Below are 26612 nucleotides of genomic sequence, written 5' to 3' on the forward strand. Positions count from 1 at the left end.
AACTGCATGATCAGCTCATGTCAAGACGGTCAAGCTCAAGCTGGGTTCCTGTGCCACTGCTCTCTTACAGCGCATTATGGTAAGTGCATCGCTGCAAGGCGACGATTCTCGAGGTGCTCCGAGCTTCAGATGTGCATGAACAACCATCTCAAATAGAAGATTGCCGAACACATAGCTAGCGTTGCGGAGCTATGGACTTTGCGCTTGACATACAGGCACGGAAAGTCCTATCGCACCGGCGACTTCACGGTTTGATTGTGTATGGTTGCTATGGCTCTTCGGCCTCATAGGTCTCGGTGTTCACGGGCTCTTTTGGTAAAGCTTGCTAGCCATGGAAGTGCTGTCACTAGCGTCGCGGGATAGCCCCGCCCGTGTGATCATCGACAGATTCAAATCGAACCTGCGGGCAAAGTGCGGGCAGATCTAGCGGCAAGCCGAGCAAACTCAGTTCAAAACTACCGCTCGGTGGGACAGAGATGTGCCCCCCACACTGACTTCCGAGTGGTTGAGAAGTTCCGTATGACAGGGACGTGTCTCCAGCGCAAGCTATATCTGTAGCCGAACTTACGAAGCGTCACATCCTTTCTGTTACGTTTCATTTGAAGCACGGGGCCGCCCCCCTTGTTGTTCCTTACGAAAGTTCCAGGCTTCGTAAACTACGCGACGCGAGTGACCCGAGAGAGCTTAACACACCGAGCGTCGCAGCTGATCAAATCTGTGTCATCGATTACTACTTTGTGGCCCGTTCGCAGAACAATCGGTTCTTTCCACGTGAAGATCTCGACAGATTGCAAGCCGAGTAAACAGAGGGAGGAACCTTGCTATGGCCAGCCAGAGGGCTGATGGTGACGATGCGACAAGGAGCACAGTTACCTCATTCTCTGTGACGTGAGAGCATGCAGGGTAGGATTCGCTTATGGGAATCCAGGTCCGCCCGGAAATGGGAGGGGCGATCAGATAACTTCCCAGCCCAAATCGCCGACGTTTCTTACGCTTCGGCTGAGGTTCTTTGGCGAAATCCCAAACACCTTTTGCCATGCGTCGCTGTGGCACCGAGGCTGCGCAGTGGGACACGCGTGGCCGCTAGTGGCAGTCTGTCAGCGCCGCGCACCCTTGCGCATCCTAAACATTACACCCCGCAGTGCCGACCTGAGGCCCGTGCACTGGCCTGTGAGGCCCAGTGCATTTGGCCTCCCGATGCCCGTACGGTTGAGGCATTGCCGGAGGCCATCAGGCGCGCGGCCAATGGGAGCCGCGGGAAATTGGGTATCCAATGGAAAATTGCAGGAATTCGGAAAAGTGCCTCGAGCTAAATGCCTTTGCCGAGGGCGCAAATCGAAATACCGGCAAATCGCGATGTCCTCGGCCCAGGGCGAAGCTTAATCTCCATCAAATCACGGATGCCTTCCGCATGTACAGCGCCTGCACCTTGCGGTCGACCGTACATAAGTATGCATCGCGGTGGCAGGGTCTTTCCCCGCCCAGGCGATTTCACCGTCGCATCTCCCCTTCTCCGCCCCGGATCCACCGCCCTTTCCCCTCTTCAAGGATGAAGTTCGCTTCTTTACTCGCATCCCGACTGGCAACGCGTTCCTCTTCCTTGTCCTTCTGCAGTTCGCAGGATGAGTGCGCGAGTGTATCGTCCTCGCAAGGTATGTGTGGCGAGCCCTGCACGTCCTCACACAGCCACTGATATCGTTCTCTGTCAAGGAATATGCGCATCCACGTCCTCAGAGAGCTCTTCATTGAGTACTCTCGATAGCCAGTCGTGTGCCTCGGACCCGGGGAGCGCTGAGCTCCCCGTCATCCGAAGGAACGAGCACCTCGCGGTGTTACTTCCCAAGCACTTATGGAAGGTGTGTTTCACTTCCATCTGCTAGCATCTACTGCAGTGCGTTGACATGTGATTGATGATCCTCGTTCTGCACAGCCTGACGCGCAGGCGTCCCACTGCGATATCTTCCTCTGCCGTAAGAAGTTCTCTATCTGGGAGCGGCGACATGTGCGTCCATCACCATCATGTTAGCTTAAGCTCCGTGCTCACCGCATCCTCATACATGTACAGCATTGTCGCAAGTGTGGTGGTGTCTTCTGCAACGACTGTTCTAGTCGTGCGACCACACTCCTCAACACTTCGAACCTTGAATTCTTCTTCCCCCCGCATGACATCCCCATCTCCACCTTCGGTTCTCCAACGTCACCGGTTGTCCTCTCCAGGGTGTGTGACCATTGTTGGGATCTCGTCCATGGCGTTAGAACGCCTCGTTCCCCTCCCCTAGGAGCAACAGCTTCCATCGCCCTTCTTCAGGATGCCATCCGAGAGTCGGACTCCTCCGCTTCCTCCATTATAGTATCCGCGCCTTCTACTCCGTCTGATCGCTTTGCTCCGGTCGCCCGCCCGAAGATGCGTCGCGCACACACCACGTCTCCACGGATCCCTTCATCTCCGCTTCGTTCGCCCGTTCGTTCTTTACAGAACCTCATCGTCGACGTTAATGTTGTCGAGCGCATTGAGAATGCGCCTCCGGTTTCAGCCGATTTCAGCGAGCTACTAGCTTATCCTCTGCGCCACCCGAGCGCGATTTGCAAAGCCAATGGAGGCGGTCGTTGGGAGCCGAAACAGGCCATCAATCTCATCGGGCCTCAGATACCTGGTGAGAAGGCGCCTCATGAGATCGAGCTCGAACGCGAGGAGGAGGAACGGAGAAGATGGAAGGCCAATCCGGTCATCATTGATGGAGGTGGGTTGTATCCGGACATTCTGTCCGCCGGATTGCTTACGATGTTTATGCAGATTTCAAGCTTCGAGTCCCTCGTGAGCCTGCGCCCCGCTCACCCGGCGGACCCATACAGTTCGCCACCTTCTGATCTGCCCTTTGACGACGCCGTCCTAATTATCTGTATATTATGCCTAAGTCTGCTCGCCCCGTATCTGGACGTCACTGCTCGTCGATACCTGCTCCGGTGTTACCCTGGTGGCCTGCTCTTTGCCTACTGCTGAACGTTCTTGTCGATACCATGTGCGCTGGTATAGTGTACCATCATGTCCCATAATGATCCCTGCCTGGCCATATTGTCCGCGCCACCTCCCTCCCGTAATCCCGCTGTTGTTGTTCTATTATGTACTTCATGTGTTGTAGTGCGTGTGTAGATTGCTACGTAGGGTATGACATTTATGAAATAGACTCAGCAATTCATGTTCACTTCAGTCGTGGCCTTTGAAGTCATGGCAATCGTATCGATGCAGTGTGTAACTTCGCCTCATGAGCCGAAATTACGCATCGCCAATACTTATAAGCAGCTTCGACACCCGAGTTACTCGTGCAACCGTCGGGAGCCTTTTCTTTTTCTGCCTGGAACGTGCGAGGCCTTTAGTGATATCAGAGAGTCGGAATATCGGGATGGCCAAAGATGGCCATCGCACAAGAAACGAACCACGTGGCTGTCATACTGACTTTTCGTCAAGTGCTGTCCAGCGACGCTTGTCCCTTCATCGACGGACACGGCGCGCTATATCATTCTCCAGCTTTCGTGATACCCCTTGCTACTCCGGTAGCATATAGCTGGCCCGTGTCCGACGACTTCTATACGGTAGCTCCGCTGGTGACTGGTTTCACCGATGGCGACGCAACACCGCCAGCAGTCGCTCGCGAGGCTATTCATCCCTCCCAATCTCGCCGCCCAGCAGCCGATTGCGTTCAATGAGCCAGGACCGATGTATTCGCCTGCCCTACCCACGTCGATCGCGCAGGGCATGCACCCGCCACCGTTCATGACTCCGCCCAATCCGCTCCATACACCGATGCAGGCCGGCTTCTTCCCGCACGCGCCTGGCGCACCTGGACGACCGCCGATGCACAGGAGCTCGCCGAGCGTCGCGCAGCTGGCCGCCGCGGGTATCCTCCCGCCTGGCATGCCAATGACTCCCATGGGTCAGAACGGCTTCCCGAGCCCGATGTTCGGCCTCAGTCCGTATGGTCCCGCCTTCGTCCCGCGGAGTAAACGAGCAGCGAGCATGAGCGTAGGAGGCCCTCCCAAGGCCGTGCTTGGAGGTCCGCAGCGCAAAGTGAGTCCGCTACCTCCTGCTGCCCCAGTTGCAACGCCATCTGCTCCCACGGCAAAGCCGAAGAAAGTGGTGGTGAACTTTCCGAAAGAGACTATACCAGCAGAAGGAGACGCGCCTCTGACGCGTCGACCGTGGGCGAGGACACCTCTGTCACCTTCGTCTATACCGGAGCAATCAGATGTCCCTCTTCCAGAGATATCCACCGCGGAGCTTTACCCATCAGATACGTGGAGGTACCATCTTCCGGCCACAATAGACGTCTATCTTCCTGGAAAGGTGAGTGTATGCATCCATTTGAATGCGTGCAGTCTCAAATGGCTTATTGTTTGTCTTTGATGTCCGATTCATTGCTGTATGCAGAGTACCTGGGCGGAAATTAAACGGAGACTCATCGAGGAGAAACTGGAGAGGCTAGGAGTCGAGCCGGGGTCGGGTAGCTCTGTTCCACACATTCACGCTCCTCATGCCAGAGCTGCATCAGTGAGTGATGCGCGTGTTGAACGCATTGCGGCGGGTGCCTGACCATATCACTCAGATATCGTCGCCTGCAGACCCTGCATTACTATACTTCAAGTTAAACAAGCTGCAGCAGTCACAGAAGGTGTCATCGCCTAACCCGCTGTCCGCATCTCCACAGCCTCCGTTTAATCTCTCGCCGTCCCCTAATTCGGTACCTCCGCGCTTCCAAGGCAGGCATGGACATAGCATGTCGCTGGCTCAACCCCCTTCATTCCAGCCACGTTCCCCTGTGTACAATCCTGCAGCCGCGTTCAACCCATTCGGCCCGAGTGCGACGCTTGGTTCAGATCAGATCTTCACCCACGTTTCGCCTGTGCCTGTGCCGACTGCATCTGTTTCTGTCGCGATCAACGGTATACACGCTCCGCAAGGACGCGTGCCGGCAAACCTTGCGACTCTGGTGCCTTCCTTGCCTTTATCGAGGCCGGAAAGTCGCCCCGATTTTATGCGTGGATTTGGACTGGACGTCACCAAGGAGGAAGAGGAACCCGAAGAAGAGCCGGTCACCCTCGCACATTTGCAGGAAGATACCGCAGAGTCGGTAGTGGTCGAAAGTGCCACGCAGGAGGATGCTGTTGATGCAGACCAAGATGGGACGAGCACTGTGTCACAAACCCGCATACATTCGCGACACACTTCACATCTGTCAGCTGCATTGTCTCTGCGCTCGGTAGGTGGTGTAGAAGGACCATCGTTCGGCGTGCATGGCGATGGGGAGGCGGAACCTGCGCGTGGCTCGCTTGAGACTGAGGGAGATGACGCGGATGCTGTCGGCGAGTGGACTGGCTCGGAGGACATGCGCACCGGCGCTGAGATCTCCGAAGATGAGGTTAGTACATACTGTTTGCTGTCTGAGGGAGTCCGTTACCAAGTTGTCTCCCGCAGAGCATTGGAGAGTGGTCTAACCCCTCGGACGAGGAGAGGGCGCGCCAGCAGCGCCTCGAGCGCCGCATACTCCGACGCGCGAAGCAACAGGCACAGAGAGACCCAGAGGTTCCCAGAAGATTACCGAACTTCCCGCGGCCGCCCGACATCGCGCCGACGTTCGTCGACACAGAGGATATTGTCTCGAACCCCAGTGAGGAGGGCCATGCCCATGCCCATGACGCTTTCGCGTTCGACCACAGAGCTCACTTCCCTCGACCCTCGTCTGGCGGGCATAGTCGGCCACTGCCACCTCTTCCTGAGGCCAGGCCCGGGTCTGCGCCCTATTCATATCATGATCCCGCGTTGGCGCACTCCAGGGAGGGTTCTGAACAGTTTGCACAACTCGGAGGACTGCATCCTCGTCCTTCTCAAGCATCTCCGCTGCATGCTGAGGCTCTCAATCCTCTTGCAAAGCCGTTCGTCTTCGGACAAAGTCGTGTCCTCAGCGTGCTCGCGGAGCAGGCTCCTCAGTCCATGATAGCTCCTACAGCTCCTGCAGCTCCATTGGCTAGTGGCCACACGCGTGTGCCCTCCATCGGCAAGCCGCTGAATGCAGCGGCACAGGAGTTCAAGCCTGTTGGATTCACATTCCGGCCGCCACCAGGAGTGCCTCAGCTCACCTTCACTGCATCATCTCAAGTCTCTCGTCCCTTGCCGACTCCACCGGCCGCCGCTATAACATCACCAGGTAAGGTGGCATCGGGCAGAGAAACACAGGGCAGGGAGAAGAGACAGCGTCGTGGCTCATTAGACGGTGAAGATGAGGATGGTGTGAGCCACATGCATTCATTCAAATTCCCATTCGACAATGCTCGTGCCGTGTCAGCACCTGTGAGCCCGCCTGCTAATAGGCTTGGATTGGAGGACTCCTCGGAGAGTGCGAAAGCGGTTACATTGCCGACTATCATGCACTCTCCAACTGATGATGTACCTGGGGATGAGAACAGACCACCTTCGGCAGGCTCAGTGACGGAAGGAGGGATGATCGGATCTGCGGAACTGCCGTTCCCACCCACGATGAAGCCTAAGCGGGCACCGATTCCTCTCGACTTCAAGCACCCTATATCAACAAACACTGTTCCTGCAGGTTTGTTCAAAGCCCTTGTCAATGGTGATGGCGATGATCGAACGCGTCGCTCAGTCCGTTCCAGGCTTAGTTCAAGGGATGTCTTCGAGCACAGCCCTCGTCCATCCCTTGACGACCTCAATGTCCCTCCGATCGCACACAGAACGCCACTTAATCGTCTGTTCACTGAACCAAGCTTCCGCGGTTCTTCGTCACGCCATTCATCGGCTACCCCGGATAGACCGCTGCACCAATCCCCATTGTCCCTCAGACGTCGCGATGAGGACGATGAAGACGATTTTTCGGATGCTTTCGATTTCCCTCCAGTTAACCTGTCAAGGCGCATTGAGATGCAGCAGTACGAGCAGAGGCTGCAGGACATCCTCGATAACAAATTTGCGGAGATCGAGCAGGCCTTGTCCGGCTTTAAAGCCTCCGGTGGCCAGTCGCTGAGTACGTCTACGGAAGCTATGATGTCAGAGGTCATATCATTGTTCCGCGCACAACTTCAAGATTCCGCGGCAAAGGGCCTGGAGGATAGTCAGATGATGGATGCTCGCGGAGAACTTGATCTTGAGATTCTTAAGGGCATCATCGACCAGAAGCATGCCGAATCGCGGGCACTACTACAGCGCGATATCAGCCAGATTCTTGATTCTCGTAACCAGGAAGCAAACTTGGTGAAGCTCGCTCAGGATCTGACAAACAGGACCGTAGAGACTGTCGTATCAGCCACATCTCAGTTAGGTCAACATCTACAGCATCTGGAGAGACCTACATCTGCAGTGGAAAGAGATACCACTGTGCGCGACGTCATAAATGCTCTTATGCCCCAGCTGGCTACCCTGCGCCCTGAACCGATCGATTACGAAAGTCTGACAGCACGACTCACCCAGGCTGTGAAGCCTCACATCTCCCAGCTCATTGACCTGGCTTCTGACAAGCGCGAAACGGCAGGCCTCATCGTGGACAGGCTTCTTCCTATCTTGCCTTCTCTGCTTAACCCCGAGGCGCAGTTTGATGCTGACGTTGTCATTACTAGGCTGACGGCTGAGGTCAGGAAGGTTGTTGCTCCTCTGGATGCTCATGAAATCAAAGAGCAAGTATCCGATCTGGTTGTTGAACGTCTTGATTCTCGACTTGCCGTAAGAGACCGAGCATTCAATGTGGATACCATTATTGAGAAGATACTGGAAAATATGCGCGAGCTACTGGCACCTGTACAGGAGATACAAACTGCCGTAGCTGAGTTGGGACGGAGGAGTCAGGAATCTAGTGAACCAAGCTTGGATCTATCGTCCATCCGTCAAGATATTCTGAACACCATATCTGACCTTCCTCAGCAACTCCTTTTCGCGAAAGAGGCGCTGACGAACGCTCAATTGGAACTCAAGAATCGGCTGGGGGACCAGACAGCGACTTCAACGGCGGCAAACGTTATTTCTCAGATCGAGAGTGTCATCCATGACATCGCCCGCGAACAGCAAGGCCTCATCTCCCAGAACAAGGAGCTCTCTGACTTCTGTCAAGAGATTGTCAGGCATATCGAGACTCTACCAGAAGCTATGCTGGAAGCAACACAGATCCTGCAGAATGCCCACGCGGATTTCTCTGCCCAGGGTGCGGCGCGTAGAGAGACGGAGGAAGTCAGGCGATTAATGGCAGCAAACGCAGACATGCAAGTGCAATTGGCGAAGGCCCGTGGAGCACATGGTCAGATCCGTGTGGAGAAGGATATGCTTGATGAGCGAATGAGAAATATCGAGTCGGATCGCGACCGGTTGCTGTCGAAAGTGGAAGAGTTGCAAGAATCTGTCTCCTCAAAGACTGCAGACGCGACGGCGGCGGAAAGCAAGAATGCTGAGCTGGAGGAGGCTCTTGCGCGTGCTCTCGAACGACTCAAGGCTGCTGATGTTCACGCGCAAACTAATTCTACACGTATCGCTCAGCTTGAAGCATCGAACCGTGATCTTGCTATCGAGAAGGAGCAATTCAAGTCACAGGTCAGTAATGCTTGTTTACGCTTTTTGCTACGGCCTAAATTTGATTTTTCGTGTAGTTTGAATCGCTTGAGCTACGCGTCACCTTTATCACTCGTGAGAAAGAGACCATTGCGGATGAGCTGTCCATGCAGCGGAAATATAATGAGACCCTCATATCGGAACAGAACCATTGGGATGAATTGCGTCGTGCATCAGAGCAGATACAGACGCTCGCCAACCTGGTCGGTCAAACTGATGGTGAGGAGCTTCAGGAATTGCGGCGCACTCGCGACCGCAGCAAGGTCATGGAGGGCGAGCATGCTGCCCTGCAACGTCGTCTGAAGGAATATGAGACGAAGATGGCGACGAACGAAAAGCTTGCTCAGGCATCTCGGCAGTCTTTGGCTCAGGCACAGCAACGCGCAGCCGAATGGGAGAAGCACGCAAAGGAATACGAAACCGAGCTGTCTATCGCACAAACGAAATTACATGACGTAGAACAGGCTCACACGCAGTTGGAAGCCGATTATCAATTAGCCAAATTGCATCTCGATGAGCGCGATGCTGAAGAGCGTCTGGATAAGGTTAGCCTCGTTCTGTGCGGGACGCATGCGTGTGCTCACCCCTCTCAACTCAGGATCGGCAGAGTAAACTGCGCGACCAAATCGCGGCTCTGGAAGCACAGGTTGCTCGTCTGCAGGCTGAGACCGATCAGGCGAAGAAGACTGCGGCAAGTGCTACATCTCTTCAATCAAATGCACGTTACCAGAACGGACACGGTCGAACGTTCATCCCGCCAAGGTCGGCGTCGCGCGCCAGTACAGTTTACGGCGAGAGTCGTTCTGGTACACCTAATGCTCATCTCAACGGTTCGCACGCGTCCATCACCGGGAAGACAACTCCACAGCCGTCGGTATGGGATTCCATCCATGCACCTCGGCCCTCAGGGCCCATCAGCATGCCACAGGCCAAGAGGTCCTCTTCATACTATCGTTCTCCATCTCCAACGCCAAGCAATGTCTCTGCGGCGCCGACATTGGGCGACGACGGCTGGTGGTCTTGATTGATTCTCAAGGAAACTCGTATTGGTGACATTTAGTTATTTTCGTGGGATCGGATTTTGGATTGCTCTCATTTTCACTTGCTTTCGCTGGCCGCCCTCTACATATTTATCTGCTCCTCATCTTTTCAGCTAATCTACCACATGCCTTGTCACGGATCTCGTTGTATATACCTTAATACGCGCATATGTTACTGCATCAGTTATCGAGGAGCAGTCTGCCGTTACATCTCGCCCTTGTCCATTCCTCTTGCTCGTCTTCATGCACAAATGATACCTCTGTTGTACACGTCTACTGCATCGCCGAATAAAATGCATTATGGTAGATTGTCCGGATATGATGAGCTAGAGATGAAACAAGCAGGGAGCAAACAATGGGATAACGACGTGTATCTATCAGTGTCGGGAATCGGGTGGTGGTGCCCAAATCCAGTTCCTCACCACCTCCACAGCTTCTTGAGGGTCCTCTGGCAACCTTGACAGAATGAACGTCAAAACGACGAATGTGGTCAGCAGAGAAAAGGACATACGTGATCTTAGGCACCCATCGGCCTTCCTTGTCCTGTCGGAAGAAACGTGGTATAAACTTCTCACCGCTCTCCTCCCGCCTCCGTCGGAGCTCGCGCTGCGACTCCTCTACCGCTGTCTTCGCCTCTGTCGCCGCCAGCATATCCTTCGCCACGATCGCCTGTGTCAGCTTCGCCCATAGCCTGAAACGATGTGTGCTGTCAACTACCGGTCTGTATGCACCACACGTGTGTCTACGTACCGACGCGATTCGTTGGGCTCCTGCTCGTCCTCTGGCGCTACCCACTTCGGCGCGATCTTATCGCCATCTTTCTTAACATCAAACAGCACGCGTCTCTCACCCGTCTGCCCTGCGGATGAGAGACACGAAGGAAGACGACAAAGCAATGCTATGCACCTTATTGTCCTTATACTCCATAACTGCACTCCATTTCCCAACGACTTCGCCCGTGTCTGCAGCCCCGTTGCGTATCCGCCCCTGAATCGCATTGTACGTGCCCGAGAAGTATCCCTGCAAGCGCGTCACGATCCGCAACAGAAAGACCGGGGGATTGGGCGTACCTTCGTCTTGAACGTCAATTCGGCGCAGATGCCGTTGTGATCATTCCGCGCAGTGCATGTGTCCCCAAGCTCGAGTATCATCTTGCCCCAGAGAATACCCCGCGCATACATGTTCGGCATTGAGATCACGTATGCTGCGCAATGTCAGTGGAGTGAAATACGCAGCAGGGGCAAGCGACTCACGACCATCCTCCGGGCGCCCCATGAGGTAGACGCGATTCTCGCCCTCCATTTGCGTCGACACGCTGTTTCCGAGGAACTTTGACTTGGGCCGCAGCTCGCTGACGATGCAGACCCGGTTTGCGGGGGAGACGTAGTAGAATGCGGAGACAGGTGGGTGGTGAGAGACTGTGCGTAAAAGGAGGCAGGAGGAATTTCATGAATATGCGCAAGATATCGAGTCGCTAGTCACGCACCTTGCTCAGAAATGTAGAAACCTTGTGAACCATCCGGATAATCATATCGACAGCGAAAGAACTCGCCGAGCACAGGATTATATCTATAGGCGATGAGATGTGGCGTATGCCTGTAAGAAATGGGGACGTACGGCTTCTTCACACCCTTCGGCTTGATGTGCCAACCAGCGAGGTAGTACCGCAGTACGCGGATGAAACGCTCCTCTGGGTCGTCGCAGTCTTCGGCACTGGGCAGTTCATCTGGCGTACAGCATTTCCTTTCAAGAGAGTCGGGGACGTACCCGAAAATGAGATCTGGATGCGACATGAAGTCGGTGATGCGTTCAAGCATGCTGCGTGGCTCCAGCACGAAAGTGGGAAATGTCACTTTCGAAAGGTCCATACCGACCCTGGAAGAAGTACGTTAGGCCGTCCGACATCAGCGCACATTCAGATGAGATAAGTGGACAGCGGGGCGTGTGCAATCCTCCAGAGACCATACGAGACGTGCCCACAGCTCACAAGCCTTAGCCCATTAATAACAGACGGTCCGGTACGCACCTGAGCTGTGAGATCAGAGACTTGATGATAGAGCCCTCCTCCTCATCCCTGAAGCATTCGACATCAAGACCATCGTCAGAGTGATGAGCGTAGTAGAACATGGCGAGGGTACAGACAGGATCGAGACATCATCTGGGTCTGTGTCGTCTGGCATTTTGTCCTCTACGGACGGCCCTCGTGGCCTGTGGACCTTGGAGGTCGCCTGGTTGAATAAGCCCATCATGGCTGTTGCACTGCAGAGAGAGAAGGGGGCGGATGCGGCGTGTACTGATCAGGCTGGATGTGGCAGACGCTATGTATGTAATCGCGCGTGCTGTGCAGGTAATGTTGGCCGTTGCACGCGCGGTCCGTGTGGGGGCGGTGCAGATCGCTGGCTCCGGCGACGAATGGCTAGATATCCAGCTGGGCGAGCAGGAGGTGGTGCACGAAAAGAAGAGAAAGAATATGTGCCGCCTGCGGTTAGCAGTGAGCCGTATATCCCTGGTGACGCGCTGCGCCACAGGTAGTATCCGTCTCCTCAATCGCTCCTTTCCGTGATCTGTTTCACCCATGTTCCGTGCTCTGCCTGATGCTACGCCTGAAACATCGCTCGTCTCCACATCGCTGGGGATGATACTCTGCTCGTATTTACGAGGAACATCCTCACGATGCTGGGATTGCAAGCAGGCCGGTTCAATCGTCCGGCATCGTCGACTGCATCATTCGGATTTAGTAAAGTACAACAAATCACTTGGCGTTCGGAATCGGAGCCGTGAACGCCAAACCTGCCGACGTGTCCACAGACGTATACAGCCGTCTGTGCACTGCAAGCAAACGTGGCATTACCTGGCGAAAAACTCGTTTTGGCCTCACTCTCTTGCAAGAATTTTCAGAGCGACTGTCAGTGTTTTTGAGTATATATATTTGGTATGGGCGAGTAAGACCATGCCGATATCTGAGATCAGAGATGAATTATTCAGGACGGCAGAACGCCAGTTTCACTGACTTGGTCTGAATGGGCGGACTAGAAAACCCAGCCTCGGATGGCATATCATAAGGCTGTTTCATCAGCATCGAATGGGGGGCCACGGAGAACGAAACGTCAGCTCAGAAAAATTGGGACACAAGAACGCAAGCAAATAACAAAATCTGTTTCTTTTTTCGGACACTGCAGGGACCATGCATGTGCAAAAGTGGTGTTTCCCATATGAAAGGAACTTCGGTCGTCTGCCACCATTGTCTCCTTCGAATTTCTGTACCCTGCTCGAATGGGCTGTACTCCATCTGGCACGCAATTAGTTTCTCTCCAACGCCAGGGACAGCCTTCGCTAGAGCAGCACATCCACACTGCACTTGCTCGGCCCGATACACTTGACTTCCCGCTCTCGACGTAAGGCCTGAGCGTATCCATCGTGCTTGATATTCAAAGTATATATCAGCATTTCCGTTCCGTTCAGTCATTATGGAAGAATGCTCGATCTTACTTTCAATCGGTACGTCCTTATCGACCCTATGCTGGTAATACGAATCCGATCCACTCCGTCTGGAGCGTTTTCAACGAGTTTCCCAGCCGCGCCCTGATGTAGTCAGGTTTGCTGTTCGGTTTGTACCGATTCTTCGCGTCAGGCGTGTGAGGTCGAGTGACCGAAACTTCGTCACGAGAAAAATTCTCTGACGCTCGATCCGTTTCAGCGAACACTTTCCGATGGGTTACACGTTCGTTCTGTACGCATCAGAGGTACCTCAGAAGGTAATGCACGGTCTGCAGCATGGCTGATGGTACGAAGGACCTCCTCGTCGTTGCTCGCTTCTCCGTGGAAAGCGGCCATTGCTACACAAGATATAAGTGCTGTTCGTCACTATGACATGACAGCGTCTCAATGAGCTGGTTCAAGGCCTTGTCGACCGGTGCAGTGGGGAGTCCTGACAAAAGAGCGAAAAGGGTGTCCGCCGGAACATGCTCGTATGGGTTGTAATCGTCGCGTTTCCGATCCAGCTCGTTCATGTACCCTGCAGCCCCCGACATCCATGCAACTTTGCAGCACGTAGCATGTAATTTCAAGAGCCGGGAATCAGGCAAGTCAAATCTCTCATCAATTGTCTTGAATTGAACTTCGCGAGGGAAACCATAGCCAATGAACACCATGTTCGGGTTGTTGGTTCGATGACGAGTATCCTGATTGTATATACATCATAAATTGCATAAATAAAGCAGTAAAGTGCAGACACTCACCGTTTCCTCGAACCATAACCGTAGAGTGTCAAACATGTAGTGAGCATCGTAATTCAGGATGACGATATTCTTCAATGAATGAATCTCTTCTCCTTCAAGTTCCGCGCGGAGCTCCGGGTATCCGAATCTTTCGATGATAGTCCACACGTCCGCTGCATATTCAACCTGCAGAACAGAGAGAGTCAGGAAGTTGAACGGGTGATGCTGACGAGATCGAATACACCGTCGACTTGTCGTCAATATCACAATTTGTAGACTCTGGGAAAATATGGCAGCATTCTGTGATGCAGAGAGGCTGCTTTGCGGCCAAGAGCTTGGCTTGAAATTCATCGCTGCTCTGTTCGAAGATAGTCGAATCGAACTTACGAGTAACTATGCATCGATCATCGTCGCGAAGCAAAGCCTGTGATTATTATGTGAGGCCTTTCAATAAGAGTAAAAAGTGAGAGTCATCCGCACTGCAGTCTTAGCCCCTCTGTGATCCAGCTTATTTGGGTTTAGCAATGGCAAAATCTCTTCTTTCTTTCTGTCATACGACGGCCTGGAGGAATGATTCGATGGATTGGGTGTGGGGCCTCTGTTCCTGCGGACTGCATAGTTGTGAGGGGGAAAGAATAAGCCAACGGAGGTAAGTTGAAGGTTACGTACAGAGACGTATGAAAAAACCTTGTAGTGTTTGTCTCCCACGGCAGCCAAAACCTGCGCACCAATTTTGAGTTTACCAGGCTTCGACGGGGCGGACAGTATTTCACGCGCAAGATTGTATTGAGCGGTGCATGTAGGGGCTTCCGCCAGAAGATGGCCAAAGAGGCGTACGAGTTCTAGAGAGGTTCGGTCACTAGTTGGCAATTCTGCCGTGACCTTCCGTGCGAGTTCATCCTGGACCTCGAAGAAAACTGTGTAGATGCTGACTATGTGAGGATCATGACAATTAAACTTCTTAGCGTCAAGCTTCGTTGGTTTTCTTGTGCCAGACATAGTTGTGGATGGGGGAGAAGAAGCGCGTGCTGCTCCGCCACAACTACGGGATGTTGGCACGCCCGGTTTATTGTATCCTCACTAATTCGTAAAGCCCCGCCCTGGCTATTCATACACTTATACGTATTCGCAACTCCAGCGACAGAGAAGCACGAGTGTAGCCTTCGGGAGAGGAAATTATGACTATGTCTTCCTAGATATGCAAGCAAAGCTGCCACACAGACTGTGCGCACGACGCGCTAATAGGTACGACGCGTCGCGCCGCGATCACCTGAACCCAGGAGTCCAGGACCCTGGAAACCGCTACATAATGCCCAAATATGGATGCTGTTCAACATTCGTACAGTTCGCCTTACTCGCTGGTTGCTCATTAATCATTCTCCCGCTCCTCTGCAGCGACACCGACATGAGACCCGTCATTTCATACGACGACATCACGGCGCCTCAGCCGCCTCCCCCACCACAGCTAGGTCCTCAATTTCCCTCTGTGAATCCTCCACCAGCTAAAAAGCGCAAGACGAACCAAAGACCTGCGAACGGGCGGCCGCCACAGCAGTTTCAGCATTGGGATGACCCTGGAAGCAGTGCGCCGCAGATGAGCTATGACGATACGGGTAGTGGTGAGCACGCGCAAGGGGGTGAGGACGACGCGGTAGAGGAGGGCGAAGTGGAAGAGGAGAGTAGGGAGCTCACATATGAGGAGATATGGGACGATTCTGCGCTGGTGGACGCATGGGATTCTGCGATGGCTGAATATAAGGTGTGTAAAACGATATTTGAAACGGTCTACAGCGATTCTGACGGCTGGTCTATGAGGCGTTCCACGGGCCGGGAAGTAAATGGAAGGAGGAACCGGTGAAAAAATCTCCTCTGTGCGTACGACTGCTTGTTCATTCTGTGAAATCTCATGTCATTAATTGGATCCAGATGGTACAATGTTCCACCCAAAGATACGGGTAAGAAAGCAGCCAAAGCCACTGTAGTGCCGTCGACTTCCAATGGTACTGCAGTCAACGGCCAACACGAATCCATTCCTCAGGGCGACCAGGAGATCGACTCTGCACCATTGAATTTCGACACCTACGTGCCTTCACATGACCCTTCGCTCGCCTCTGCCATTCCCTCACGTCTACCTGCCGCTCCAGTTCCTGACTATTCATCATATTACGTTCCTCTGGCGCCGGGCCAGATGGTGAGCCAGGACGAGGCATTCTCGCGAGCCTTATCGGCGATGTACTGGGGCGGCTATTGGTCCGCCGTGTACCATGTAGGTGCTTTCCCTTCACGCGCACCCTCATATAGCGTTCTCTGACCATGGCGTAGTGTCAGAGGCAGTCCAATGCAAGCTCGACAGGTAATGACGCTGATGGCGAAGAAGGAGGCGAAGGCGAAATACAAGGCGAAGATGATGTAAGAGGGGAACAAGAGGTCGAGGACATGCTTCCTGCCCAACGCTGAGGCGTTGTCATTGTTGGTATCCGCATACACCGTATTTTTGGTGCAGAGTGTGCATCTATGTCCTTGCTTGCTCAGACATATTGTTTCATGAGTTAGACGTTGGCCACTCGCCGAGGGGTTACTCAGGACAGCAGCAGTTGGACAAATTTATCACCAAACAGGCCAATACATGCATGCGCCATTGACATCTAAGGTGGTTGGGTTCTTATTGATAATGTGCCCGCATCTTGACATCATGGTGTTAGAAAGTTTAGAGCGGCCCCCGTCATGGAATAACCATGCCCTGGAGCCAACTACAGCAAGCAAGTCCAAAAAGCATCCGTCAATGTACAAAGGACAGAAGATGAGACATAATGTGTGAAGTAAAACAAAACAGAACTGGAACCCCCTATTGCTGTATGAACTGTGGCATCGATGCATTAGCCTAGTCTGCACAAGACGGTATAGCAGCGCGACAAACCTCAGCAGCCTCAGATTCAGAAATATCCGACTTGCCGCCCAGTTTGCCTGCTTCGGTGTTGCTAATCAGGCTGATGTCTCTACCCAGTCCTTGCACGCTGGTCCAAAACTCTTCATTACCCGGCTTATCATCCCGACATGATTGCTGCAAGTCCTTCAGAAAGCTGCAATCCAGATCAACAATGAACGTTTTCCCCAGTCGGCCAAAGCAACTCACGCATTCCATGCATCAATCTCGTCCTCCTCAAGTGCTACTCGCCTCAGCTCTCGCATGCAGCTGAGGAGTTCGCCCGTTCTCCTTGAGGCAAAGGGTTTCAGCACAATCTCTTTGATAACGGCCCCGAGGTCCTCCACGGCCTTCGTGACGACGTCGCCTCTTGCAATGTTCTTCTTGAAGTCCTGCAATGGATGCGTTGTTCCTATAATTCTGTTGGGGGCCATGCCCGAGTCAGGCTCAAAGTCAGACTCAGGTGAGGGAGTGGGCAGTGTTTCATGCCGCTTCTTCTCAAGCAGGAGGTCTTCCGCCTCTTCTTCTGACTCGCTTTCGGTCTCACTGTCACTTAATGCTTGTTTCTTGGGCGTTTGTGCCAGATGCTGAGATTGAGAATTCCGCTGACTGAGGGATGCCACTTGTGATGCAGCCTGAGATTGTGATCGACGAGCTGCCATCTTGTCCAGCAGAAGCATGTCCTCGTCTTCTTCTTTTGCGCGAACATGCCCATCCTTCCTGGTTCTCGTGATCTTCCTAGGCACTACGAAGTACGTGAAATTCAGGACGCGGAAGTAATTAGGATTCATTTGTTCTGCTCACCTTCGTTAACCTGAAAGATATCCTTACATTCCTCGATGGCATCCCGGGCCCGTTTCAGGACCCGCTTTGGCGGCTCGAAATATTTAGTAAGCTCCGGATGGGGCGGTGGAAGAGGATGAGTACTGAGGTCTGATACAATCGCAGCATGGAATTGAGCCTGCTTAGTACGATGAATGGCTGGATTGTATGAGAGCGTGGTATCAAACCACGATTGACGTTTCCTGCAGAGGCGAGGAAATTCAGGAAGGCATAACGGCAAATAACCATAGTTCAGTTACCCATTCTCGTCCTTCTCTCCTGCATCCATCAAGTCCATGGCGTCTACAAATCGTTCCATGGCTTCTAGCTGCTTGTCGGTTGGTAGGTACGGATGCTTGGTGACCACTTCGCCTTTCTTAGAAATGAGCGTGTCTAGGGACGGAAATGGATAATCTCGGACGTCATCCGCGAAAGGCATCTATATATGCGAACGGATGAAAAGATGAACTGGCTTGTCTTCAGAGAGAACCCACCTGGACCCACAAGAGACAGTCGACGTTCTCGAACATAACTGGAGACAGTACACCCATCTTCGGATCCGTTCCGTCGCTCCTCACCATCCGAGCAATCGCCATGCACTCCTTTTCGTACATAGCTTGCACAATTGCACTCAACGCCACCTGTTGCTTCGGCTGCTTCTGGTCAGCCCAGATGTAGGATACTTCGGACATAGGAAGTTCCCGCCGGAAGTTCTCCTCTTTGAAGAACCCGCATATCTCTATGCCCTTCCTTGTCTGCAGTCGAGGAAATTGGCCATCGGGACATGGCGCATACGTTGCACCGTATTTGAAACCGCGAACCAGCTGCTCCTTCTCCACCTTTTCGAGGTTTTCTTTCTTGTCCATGTCCTCGTCTGCTTTATCGCCGTCCACACTACCATCCTCGGTCCCCATTTCGCCGCGGTCAATAAAGTACTCAGTTCGCATGCGTAGCTGCGCGAAGGTCGTTTTCCCTTCGAGCTCTGTCGACTGTCCTTCATCGCCTGCAGTTCTCTCACGGCGGGCGAACTTCTTCCAGGCCTTTGGACGGGCGATTGCGGTGCATTTGCTTGTTTTTACAAGGACCTCTATCGCTTCATCCGAGCGAGTGTCGCAATCACCAATGCGCAACACCGTACCCATCAGAGCCGACTTGGTCTGCTTGACGTCGGGGCGGGCTACCTCACGTAGGGCGTATTCACAGTTGCCGAGCACACCATTGTGAAGTTCCTCGATCATTTTGTGATAAAACTCTTCGTTTGCAAGCTGAGAATGAGTCAGTCTGAATCATAATTTTGACAGGCTCGAAGAAAGTACCTTGATCTCGCTCTTACCCTCCTCATGGAACGGCATCTCATCATCGTCAAAGTCAACACCTCTGTGATATGATGAGCCAAAGACACGTTGGAGTGGAAATGAAATGCGCACACTATTGTCAAGCTAACTTCGAGATCGTTCATCTTCTTCACAGTCGCTTCCCAGTCTTCAATCTCTATTGGGTTTTCGCCATCCGTTATCAGAACAATTTTACGCGTCCAAGTCTTTCTTGTCACAAGATATTGATGTTGTGTCTCGATACCGACGATCAGAGCATCGACAGCTGGAGAGACCCAGTCAAAGCGTCGACAAATAAGTAACATTACGGTGAGACGATAGCCAGAAGTTCAGCATCATTGATAATCTTGTAGAGCCGCACTTACGATCTCCTGACACAGTTGATGCTCGCAAGGCATCTAGCCTCGCAAGTGTCCCGGCGTTTGGTTGTGCTATTGGAATGTATTCCATGACGTGATCATAGCCGCTATTCTTCTCATTTATTACATTATGCGTGCCTAACACAGCAGCTCAGTCACATTGTCGGAGATTCCCCGCCATGACCTACCCTCTGTACCAAACAAGATGACGCCGCATTGTTCGGTCTTCCTTCCGTTGTATATCTGTCGTGGCGAGTGAGCACAGTCCAGATGCAGACACTCGATTTACTTGCCATCTCCTGTATCTTGTATTTCACGAACTGTAGCGAATACTCCAGGTTTGTCATCTCTATCACTTCGGATTCTCCAGTTTTCATCGCTGGAAGCACAACTTCTCTCGTGTTGCCCATGGAAGGTGAGATGTCTATCAAGAACATCGTCGCCGTATACTACATATCTCGTGAAATATCCTGATTCTGCTGAAAAAGACGACTTACTCCCCCTCTTTCCGCCGCCGCCATGTTGATGGGTTGAAAGTTAGCGAAAGTTGTGCTCCAGGTGTTCGCGCGACGCGTTGAGTCACGTGCATGATCTGGCCGGAGCCCAAATATGGTAAGGGCAGTGTGGCTGTGGCTTTGTCAGGTTTTCCCCCTTTGTACTTAACGTTACTCACGAGATCAGCGCGACTTGCACCGATTTCGACGCGACGCGTAGCGACGTCCAGCAATGGCCGCGCCCAATATTCCCAACCCGCAGCTCAACCTCTCCCAGCCGTTTTCGAATGGCACCAGGCCGCACATGTTCCCCCAAGCATCTCGGGAACGTATCCAGATGATGATCCGGGTAAGTTATCCAGATATACAGCTCTATTTCGCCATCCTGACCCCATTTAGCGTGCGCAACAACTCGCGCAGGAAGGACACTCTGCAGAAACATCTCCCGAGTATGCCAAAATCTGTCAGGTACTTTCTCAGCTTCAGGCAGGGCAATCAAGTGCGTGTCCGTCATTGTCCACCCTAGGAGACGTTAACAACCACATTGCAGATGCCCCCGATCAGCGACCACTGCTCAACGGCCACACTCCAACAGCCAACGGGACGATAAACGGGAACGCGCTTATGTCGGGACCCGTCCCGGCACACCCACACCCCTCTGCGCCGCACACGCCCGTCTCGTTCACATCCGAGCAAATCGTGGCTCTTCGGGCGCAGATCAAAGCATTCAAGCTTCTCTCACACAACCAGCCGGTCCCGGACTCGATCCAGGAAACGATGCGTGTGCCCCATCAGAGCATGTCTGACATGGAGAAGCTGCTCCAGGGCGCAGACGTAAACGCGCGTGTAGTCGATGGTGCGGTCAAGATGTACAAGGGTGCGGGCGGTAGCGTCGCGGGTGTGCCCGAGCAGGTACCGGTCGCGGGTGCCACAGCAGGAGCAGCGGTGGTGGTAGGAGGAGTGGCAGAAATACTGGACGGCATCAAGGCGGAGGACGTGGATATGAACGCGGCGGACCTGCCGAAAGGTCCGTTCATCGAGGACGACGTCAACTCGGGCATCTACCCGTACAACGCATACCTGCATCCGCTCGAGCATCTGAAACTAGACAGTGCGAAGACGGCCGGGATGCTCGCCTCGCGGCTGCAGCGGCTGCTCGTCCCGACGCTTATGCCGGCCGGGCTCGATCCGCAACAGGTGATTGCGGAGCGCAATAGATATGTGGATGCACGGATTGAGCAGCGGATCCGCGAGCTCGAGCAGCTGCCGGCGACGATGGGCGATGGCGGGCTGGAGAATCCGCTGGACGAAGCGATGAAGGAGGACAAGGAGAACGCGGACGAGTCCGCGGTGGCGCACGCGCCCATGCACCCGAGCCCACACGCGCAGGGGAAGTTGCGCGCATTGATCGAACTCAAAGCGCTTCGGGTGCTCGACAAGCAGCGGCAGATGCGTGCTCTCGTGGCGGAGCGGCTCACGCATGGATCGTTGCTGCCGCTGAACCGGGCAGACTTCCGGCGAATTCGCAAGCCTACGTTCAAGGATGCGCGGTCGACAGAGGCGGCGGAGCGCAAGCAGCGCGTGGACCGTGAGCGGCGGGCGAAACAGAAACACGTCGAGCATCTTGGCGTCATCTGCCAGCATGGCCGCGATGTCATTGCCGCCAATAGGGCCGTGCAGGACCGCATTGCGCGACTTGGCAAGGCCGTGCTATCGTTCCACGCGCACACTGAGAAGGAAGAGCAGAAACGTATTGAGCGTATCTCCAAGGAGCGTCTCAAGGCACTGAAGGCTGATGATGAAGAGGCGTACATGAAGCTCATCGACACGGCCAAGGATACCCGTATTACCCACCTGCTCAGGCAGACGGATGCTTATCTCGACTCGCTCGCGCAGGCCGTGATGGAGCAACAGCGGGGCGATTCAATCATTGATGTGCCCCAGCAATACGATGACGAGGGCCCCACGAACGAGGCGACGTTTGGTGCTCAGAAGTTTGAAGATGACACAGAAGACAAGGGGAAATTGGATTACTATGCTGTAGCCCATCGGCTCAAAGAAAAGGTCACGAAGCAGCCGAGCTTGCTTGTGGGCGGCACTCTTAAGGAGTATCAGATCAAAGGCTTGCAATGGATGGTCAGCTTGTATAACAACAAGCTCAATGGTATTTTGGCAGACGAGATGGTAGGTGTTGGCAGCATTTGATAATATATAGTGCGCTGATGTCTGCGACAGGGTCTTGGCAAGACCATCCAGACGATCTCGCTAATCGCCTTCTTGATGGAGACGAAGAAGCAGCGAGGCCCGTATCTTGTCGTCGTCCCGCTGTCGACAATGACCAATTGGTCTGGCGAATTTGCGAAGTGGGCACCGGCTGTCAGGGTGATTGCATACAAGGGTAATCCCCAGCAGCGTAAGATCCTCCAGAGCGAGATCCGTTCTGGCAACTTCCAGGTTCTGCTCACGACGTATGAGTACATTATCAAGGATCGGGCGCATCTCGCTCGCCCTAGATGGGTACATATGATCATCGGTAAGTAGCTAATGCAACTGTTCCTATGATCAGCCGTTGACGGTGCTGCAGATGAGGGTCACCGAATGAAGAACACTCAGAGCAAGCTTTCGCAGACGCTCACGCAGTTCTACCACTCACGATACCGGCTCATTCTCACTGGAACGCCACTGCAGAACAATCTGCCCGAGTTGTGGGCGCTCCTGAACTTCGTCCTCCCCAAGATCTTCAACTCGGTCAAGTCTTTCGACGAGTGGTTCAACACGCCGTTCGCGAATTCTGGTACAGGCGACAAGATCGAGTTGAACGAAGAAGAAGCGCTGCTTATTATCCGTCGTCTGCACAAGGTGCTTCGTCCGTTCTTATTGCGCCGTCTGAAGAAAGACGTCGAGTCGGAACTGCCGGATAAAGTTGAGAAGGTCATCAAGGTCCGTATGAGTGCTCTGCAATCGCAGCTGTACAAGCAGATGAAGAAGTACAAGATGATCGCCGACGGGAAGGATTCCAAGGGGTGAGTGTTTTGATTGTCTTAGTCGGTTGCATTGCCTGATGGTCTGTCATTCGTTCAGCAAATCAGGTGGTGTGAAAGGTCTGAGTAATGAGCTCATGCAGCTGCGCAAGATTTGCCAGCACCCATTCTTGTTCGAGAGTGTCGAGGACAAGGTCAACCCTCAGGGTATCATCGATGACAAGATCATCAGGACGTCCGGCAAGATTGAGCTCTTGTCCCGAATCCTGCCCAAGTTCTTTGCTACAAATCACAGAGTAAGTCGGGAGCGCTCATCAATATTGGCAATGGCCTAACATGATGGCATTACAGGTCCTCATCTTCTTCCAGATGACGAAAGTCATGGATATCATGGAGGATTTCCTCAAGATGATGGGATGGAAGTACCTCCGATTAGACGGTGGAACGAAAACTGAAGACCGTGCAGGTCACGTAGCAGAGTTCAACGCACCCAATTCGGAAGTCAAGGTCTTCATTCTGTCAACGAGGGCTGGTGGTCTCGGTCTCAATCTTCAGACTGCGGATACGGTCGTCATGTACGTGGCTTTTATTACGGCACCTGTGCAAACCTGGCTAATATCGGCATTTCTTCTGTGTGTAGTTTTGATAGTGACTGGTAAGCACGCGATATGCACCGTTCTACTGTTCAGGACCCTGAATAAGTCCAATCTAGGAATCCACACGCCGATCTTCAGGCTCAGGATCGTGCCCATCGTATCGGTCAGACCAAAGTTGTCCGGATCTTACGATTTATCACGGAGAAGAGTGTGGAGGAAGCAATGTTCGCAAGAGCCCGTTACAAACTCGATATCGACGACAAGGTCATCCAGGCTGGTCGATTCGACAATAAGTCTACCCAGGAGGAGCAAGAAGAGTTTTTGGTATGTGACATCTACATGCCCTTTTGTTGTGTTCCGATGCTGATGAAGTACCCGCTGCAGCGTTCCATCCTCGAAGCCGACCAGGAGGAAGAGAACGAGGAAGCAGGCGACATGAATGATGAGGAGATTAACGAGATCATTTCTCGTAGCGAGGACGAAGAAAGGATTTTCCGTGACATCGACATTAAGCGAGAGCGTGACGCTCAAGAGGCCTGGAAGGCTGCAGGTCATCGCGGCAAGCCACCGCTACCGTTGATGCAGTTGGAAGAGCTGCCCGAGTGTTATCGCGCGGACGAGCCCTTCGACAATAGGGACGAACTCGAGGAGATGGAGGGTCGCGGCCACCGTCGGAGAGCTATTGTCAATTACACGGACGGTCTCAGTGACGACCAGTGGGCATTGGTAAGTGTGTTTGCGACAGTCTGCGGAGAACTGTCCTCATACTTTGACAGGCGCTGGAGGAAGGCGAGGACCTCCAAGAGTTGTCGGAGCGGACGCGAGAGAAGAAGGAGAGACGGGCAGTGAACAAGATCATGAAGGAGCTTGATTCAGCTGGCTCTCCATCTGCCGACTACGAGACCCCGCGCGGACGCAAGGCCCGGAAGGGTAAGGGACGAGCGAGTGAGGACACTCCTTCCAATGGCAAGCGGAAACGTGCCAAGGCGATGTCCGTTACTCCGTCAATACAGGGCGACGAGGAGGAAGAAAGGGACACCGTGAGTGCATCTTCTCCGTCGTGGAGGGAAGTGGGGATACTAACGGTGTTACTTCAGAAACGTCGGAAGACAAAAGCGGCTGAAGTCCCTCCTCCAATGCGCGAGAAGATGAAAAAGGCGTTTAACGAGATCTACCGCGCCGTTCTCGCATGCGAAGTGGATGGCCGTAAACGTTGCGAGTTATTCAGAGAGGTGCCTGATAGGAGGGTAAGTGCAGCTTGGTTGATGAAGATTTACCCGACGCTAACGTCATATCGCAGGAGTATCCGGACTACTACCAACTTATCAAACAGCCCATTGCTTTGTCGACACTACGCAAACGTCTCCAGGGTACATATTATAGGAACGTCCTGGACTTCCGGGACGACTGGAGACTCATGTTCAACAACGCGCGGACCTACAATCAGGAAGGCTCCTGGGTGTACGTCGATGCCGAGGAGATGGAGAAAGTATTCGACGCGCAGTACGAGAGGCTCATTGTCGGTTCGGATCTCCCTGGGGCTCCCCCAGCACCTATTAGCTCGTCTGGCATATACGACCCCTTGACTCCTGTAGATGACGACGAGCGTGTGCCGACAAAGAGCAAGGGCGGGCGGAAGCAGATCCTCAGCGACGACGAATATTTGACCAATCCTAGTGATGATGAGTAGAGGGCGAACCTTGGATGTACATTTTTATTCATTTTCTTGTGCACTGTACTGTATTGTATCCTGGTTCCATATATTTCTGAGGGGATAGCGGAAGGCTGTGATGGTGGCACAAGGGAGGCTTGGAATGTATTCTTGCTCTCAACGCGGGCAGCTTTGCAATCATGGTCATGCGGCCAAGACGTTCATATGTTCGCGTGCGTGCATTACTATTTGCCTACACCAGACACCCTCCAGTCCTGATACTTTGCGAACGGGACAGGTTCCGCGATGAATATACCCATTTGAACTCTTTGCAGACCTCCAAGCGAAATTCGGATAACTGAAATTCGAGGATCGTTCATGTTGATGATCAACTTGTTGACCGTGACGCTTGGAAGTCTCGGATTGTATGGAGAGGACCGTTTTCTTTACGTTCTCTTCCAGTTATAGCACATTTGCGAGCGCCTGTATTAAGCCAGGAAGACCTTTCATTTGGTATATCAGTGAAGAGTCTATCTCAATGGACACTATCATATGGTGCTATGGGAATTGCACGCCACAGACGCGGCACGCTTGTGGCGCGGGTTAAATCCTGTCCAAATCCAACTGCCGTCGGTTCCGCTAAGTAGCGTTCTGGCTATGATGCATGGCGGACGACCTGCCCCTCATATGCTGCTACCCTGTATACGAGCTATCCTCCTGTAAGTACTGTCTATTTTAGGAGATTTACCCACTTCCTCCGTCGTCAGTGACCTCAACGGCACGGCCTAACGACAAATAGCATGCCTCGCCGACGCACCTCTACAACGCTGGTACCTTCGTGCATTCAACAGCGAACGCTTCAAACTCGATGTTCTCAGGGTTATGAGCGAGCTCAAAGAAACGAATCTGGTCCGTCGTGCTTCGGCTTTCATTCGAGGAGTCGAACTTGTGAAACCACACTTACGCCTTGCTGCGCTGCTGCGAGAGTCTAGAAGATGTAACGGAACAAGGTACATGCCGTTCGTTCTCCTGATTCAACTCGACTGACCGTCATTGGCACTTACTGAAGCGAGCCTTCCAGAGTCCCGAATGCACCGCCTCTGAAGTGTCCATACCTGCATTGTGGAATAGTGATGCAGCTGCATCCGTTTCGCTCAGCTCCGCATCACATAAGCTCGTAGGTGTGCTCGGACTTGTTTAATGCGGACGTGATTCGAAGTTCTGAAGAGACGGTCATCGATGCGTCGTCAAAAGTGATGGAGACCAACTCGACAAGCATGCAAACAGCGAACAGGGCGTGGTCAGGCTGGAAGCCCCACATATACTCCGGAGAGCTGTTTTCGTTGAGACGGAGGATCATCGAGCATCAGGTAGATGCATTCATTCCCTTTTTGACTCTTAACCACCACCATCGCCACGGGCGGCTAAAGCTGTTAGGGGAATCCAGCCCCCGCCTGTACCCACTCACGACCATGGAGGACCTGAAAGCCCCTCCAACGACATTACATGCCCACTGAGATCTTCCGTGATAAGGCTGAGCACACCGGTTGCCTTGTAAGCCCCCCTCTCACACTTTTCGGCGCCAAATTATGCACG

At 53.3% G+C, this 26612-nt stretch overlaps 7 protein-coding genes across 7 annotated transcripts; 4 read left to right on the forward strand and 3 right to left on the reverse strand.

Annotated features, from left to right (window-relative positions):
- Nucleotides 1-1417: 1417 nt before the first annotated feature.
- On the forward strand, nt 1418-3250 carry LAESUDRAFT_723230 (uncharacterized protein). The gene is made up of 5 exons (XM_040908375.1): nt 1418-1652; nt 1711-1856; nt 1931-2002; nt 2066-2741; nt 2795-3250. The coding sequence occupies exons 1-5, from the start codon at nt 1550-1552 to the stop codon at nt 2866-2868; spliced, it is 1071 nt and encodes a 356-aa protein (XP_040766675.1). The 5' UTR covers nt 1418-1549; the 3' UTR covers nt 2869-3250.
- A 504-nt stretch (nt 3251-3754) lies between these two features.
- Nucleotides 3755-9623, forward strand: LAESUDRAFT_647961 (uncharacterized protein; the record flags this gene model as incomplete). The annotated part of the gene is made up of 6 exons (XM_040904080.1): nt 3755-4342; nt 4427-4546; nt 4602-5414; nt 5471-8581; nt 8638-9144; nt 9198-9623. The coding sequence occupies 6 exons, from the start codon at nt 3755-3757 to the stop codon at nt 9621-9623; spliced, it is 5565 nt and encodes a 1854-aa protein (XP_040766676.1).
- A 393-nt stretch (nt 9624-10016) lies between these two features.
- LAESUDRAFT_647649 (Oxysterol-binding protein) lies at nt 10017-11888 on the reverse strand (the record flags this gene model as incomplete). The annotated part of the gene is made up of 10 exons (XM_040904065.1): nt 10017-10095; nt 10151-10330; nt 10390-10493; nt 10546-10659; nt 10710-10843; nt 10893-11057; nt 11126-11208; nt 11257-11514; nt 11666-11713; nt 11782-11888. 10 exons carry the CDS (start codon nt 11886-11888, stop codon nt 10017-10019), a joined length of 1272 nt encoding a protein of 423 aa, XP_040766677.1.
- A 1587-nt stretch (nt 11889-13475) lies between these two features.
- Nucleotides 13476-14855, reverse strand: LAESUDRAFT_647665 (uncharacterized protein; the record flags this gene model as incomplete). Its single annotated transcript, XM_040904066.1, has 4 exons — nt 13476-13820; nt 13941-14042; nt 14101-14280; nt 14337-14855. 4 exons carry the CDS (start codon nt 14853-14855, stop codon nt 13476-13478), a joined length of 1146 nt encoding a protein of 381 aa, XP_040766678.1.
- Nucleotides 14856-15233: 378 nt separating this feature from the next.
- LAESUDRAFT_748565 (uncharacterized protein) lies at nt 15234-16485 on the forward strand. The gene is made up of 4 exons (XM_040911521.1): nt 15234-15615; nt 15672-15727; nt 15783-16122; nt 16179-16485. Exons 1-4 carry the CDS (start codon nt 15262-15264, stop codon nt 16311-16313), a joined length of 885 nt encoding a protein of 294 aa, XP_040766679.1. The 5' UTR covers nt 15234-15261; the 3' UTR covers nt 16314-16485.
- LAESUDRAFT_723236 (SPOC domain-like protein) lies at nt 16440-19814 on the reverse strand. Its single transcript, XM_040908376.1, has 12 exons — nt 19792-19814; nt 19588-19743; nt 19483-19537; nt 19301-19432; nt 19029-19200; nt 18918-18978; nt 18096-18866; nt 17862-18040; nt 17584-17804; nt 16990-17524; nt 16774-16936; nt 16440-16716 (listed from the first exon to the last, which is right to left on the reverse strand). Exons 2-12 carry the CDS (start codon nt 19702-19704, stop codon nt 16702-16704), a joined length of 2421 nt encoding a protein of 806 aa, XP_040766680.1. The 5' UTR covers nt 19705-19743; nt 19792-19814; the 3' UTR covers nt 16440-16701.
- A 133-nt stretch (nt 19815-19947) lies between these two features.
- Nucleotides 19948-25514, forward strand: LAESUDRAFT_675453 (uncharacterized protein). The gene is made up of 14 exons (XM_040905592.1): nt 19948-20137; nt 20188-20287; nt 20339-21972; nt 22024-22321; nt 22373-22811; nt 22870-23065; nt 23121-23344; nt 23410-23424; nt 23482-23689; nt 23750-24091; nt 24142-24405; nt 24463-24612; nt 24666-25249; nt 25315-25514. The coding sequence occupies exons 1-13, from the start codon at nt 20021-20023 to the stop codon at nt 25053-25055; spliced, it is 4377 nt and encodes a 1458-aa protein (XP_040766681.1). The 5' UTR covers nt 19948-20020; the 3' UTR covers nt 25056-25249; nt 25315-25514.
- Nucleotides 25515-26612: the final 1098 nt, after the last annotated feature.

Source organism: Laetiporus sulphureus (genome assembly GCF_001632365.1).
Source record: "Laetiporus sulphureus 93-53 unplaced genomic scaffold LAESUscaffold_9, whole genome shotgun sequence".
NCBI classification, from domain to species: Eukaryota; Fungi; Basidiomycota; class Agaricomycetes; order Polyporales; family Laetiporaceae; genus Laetiporus; species Laetiporus sulphureus.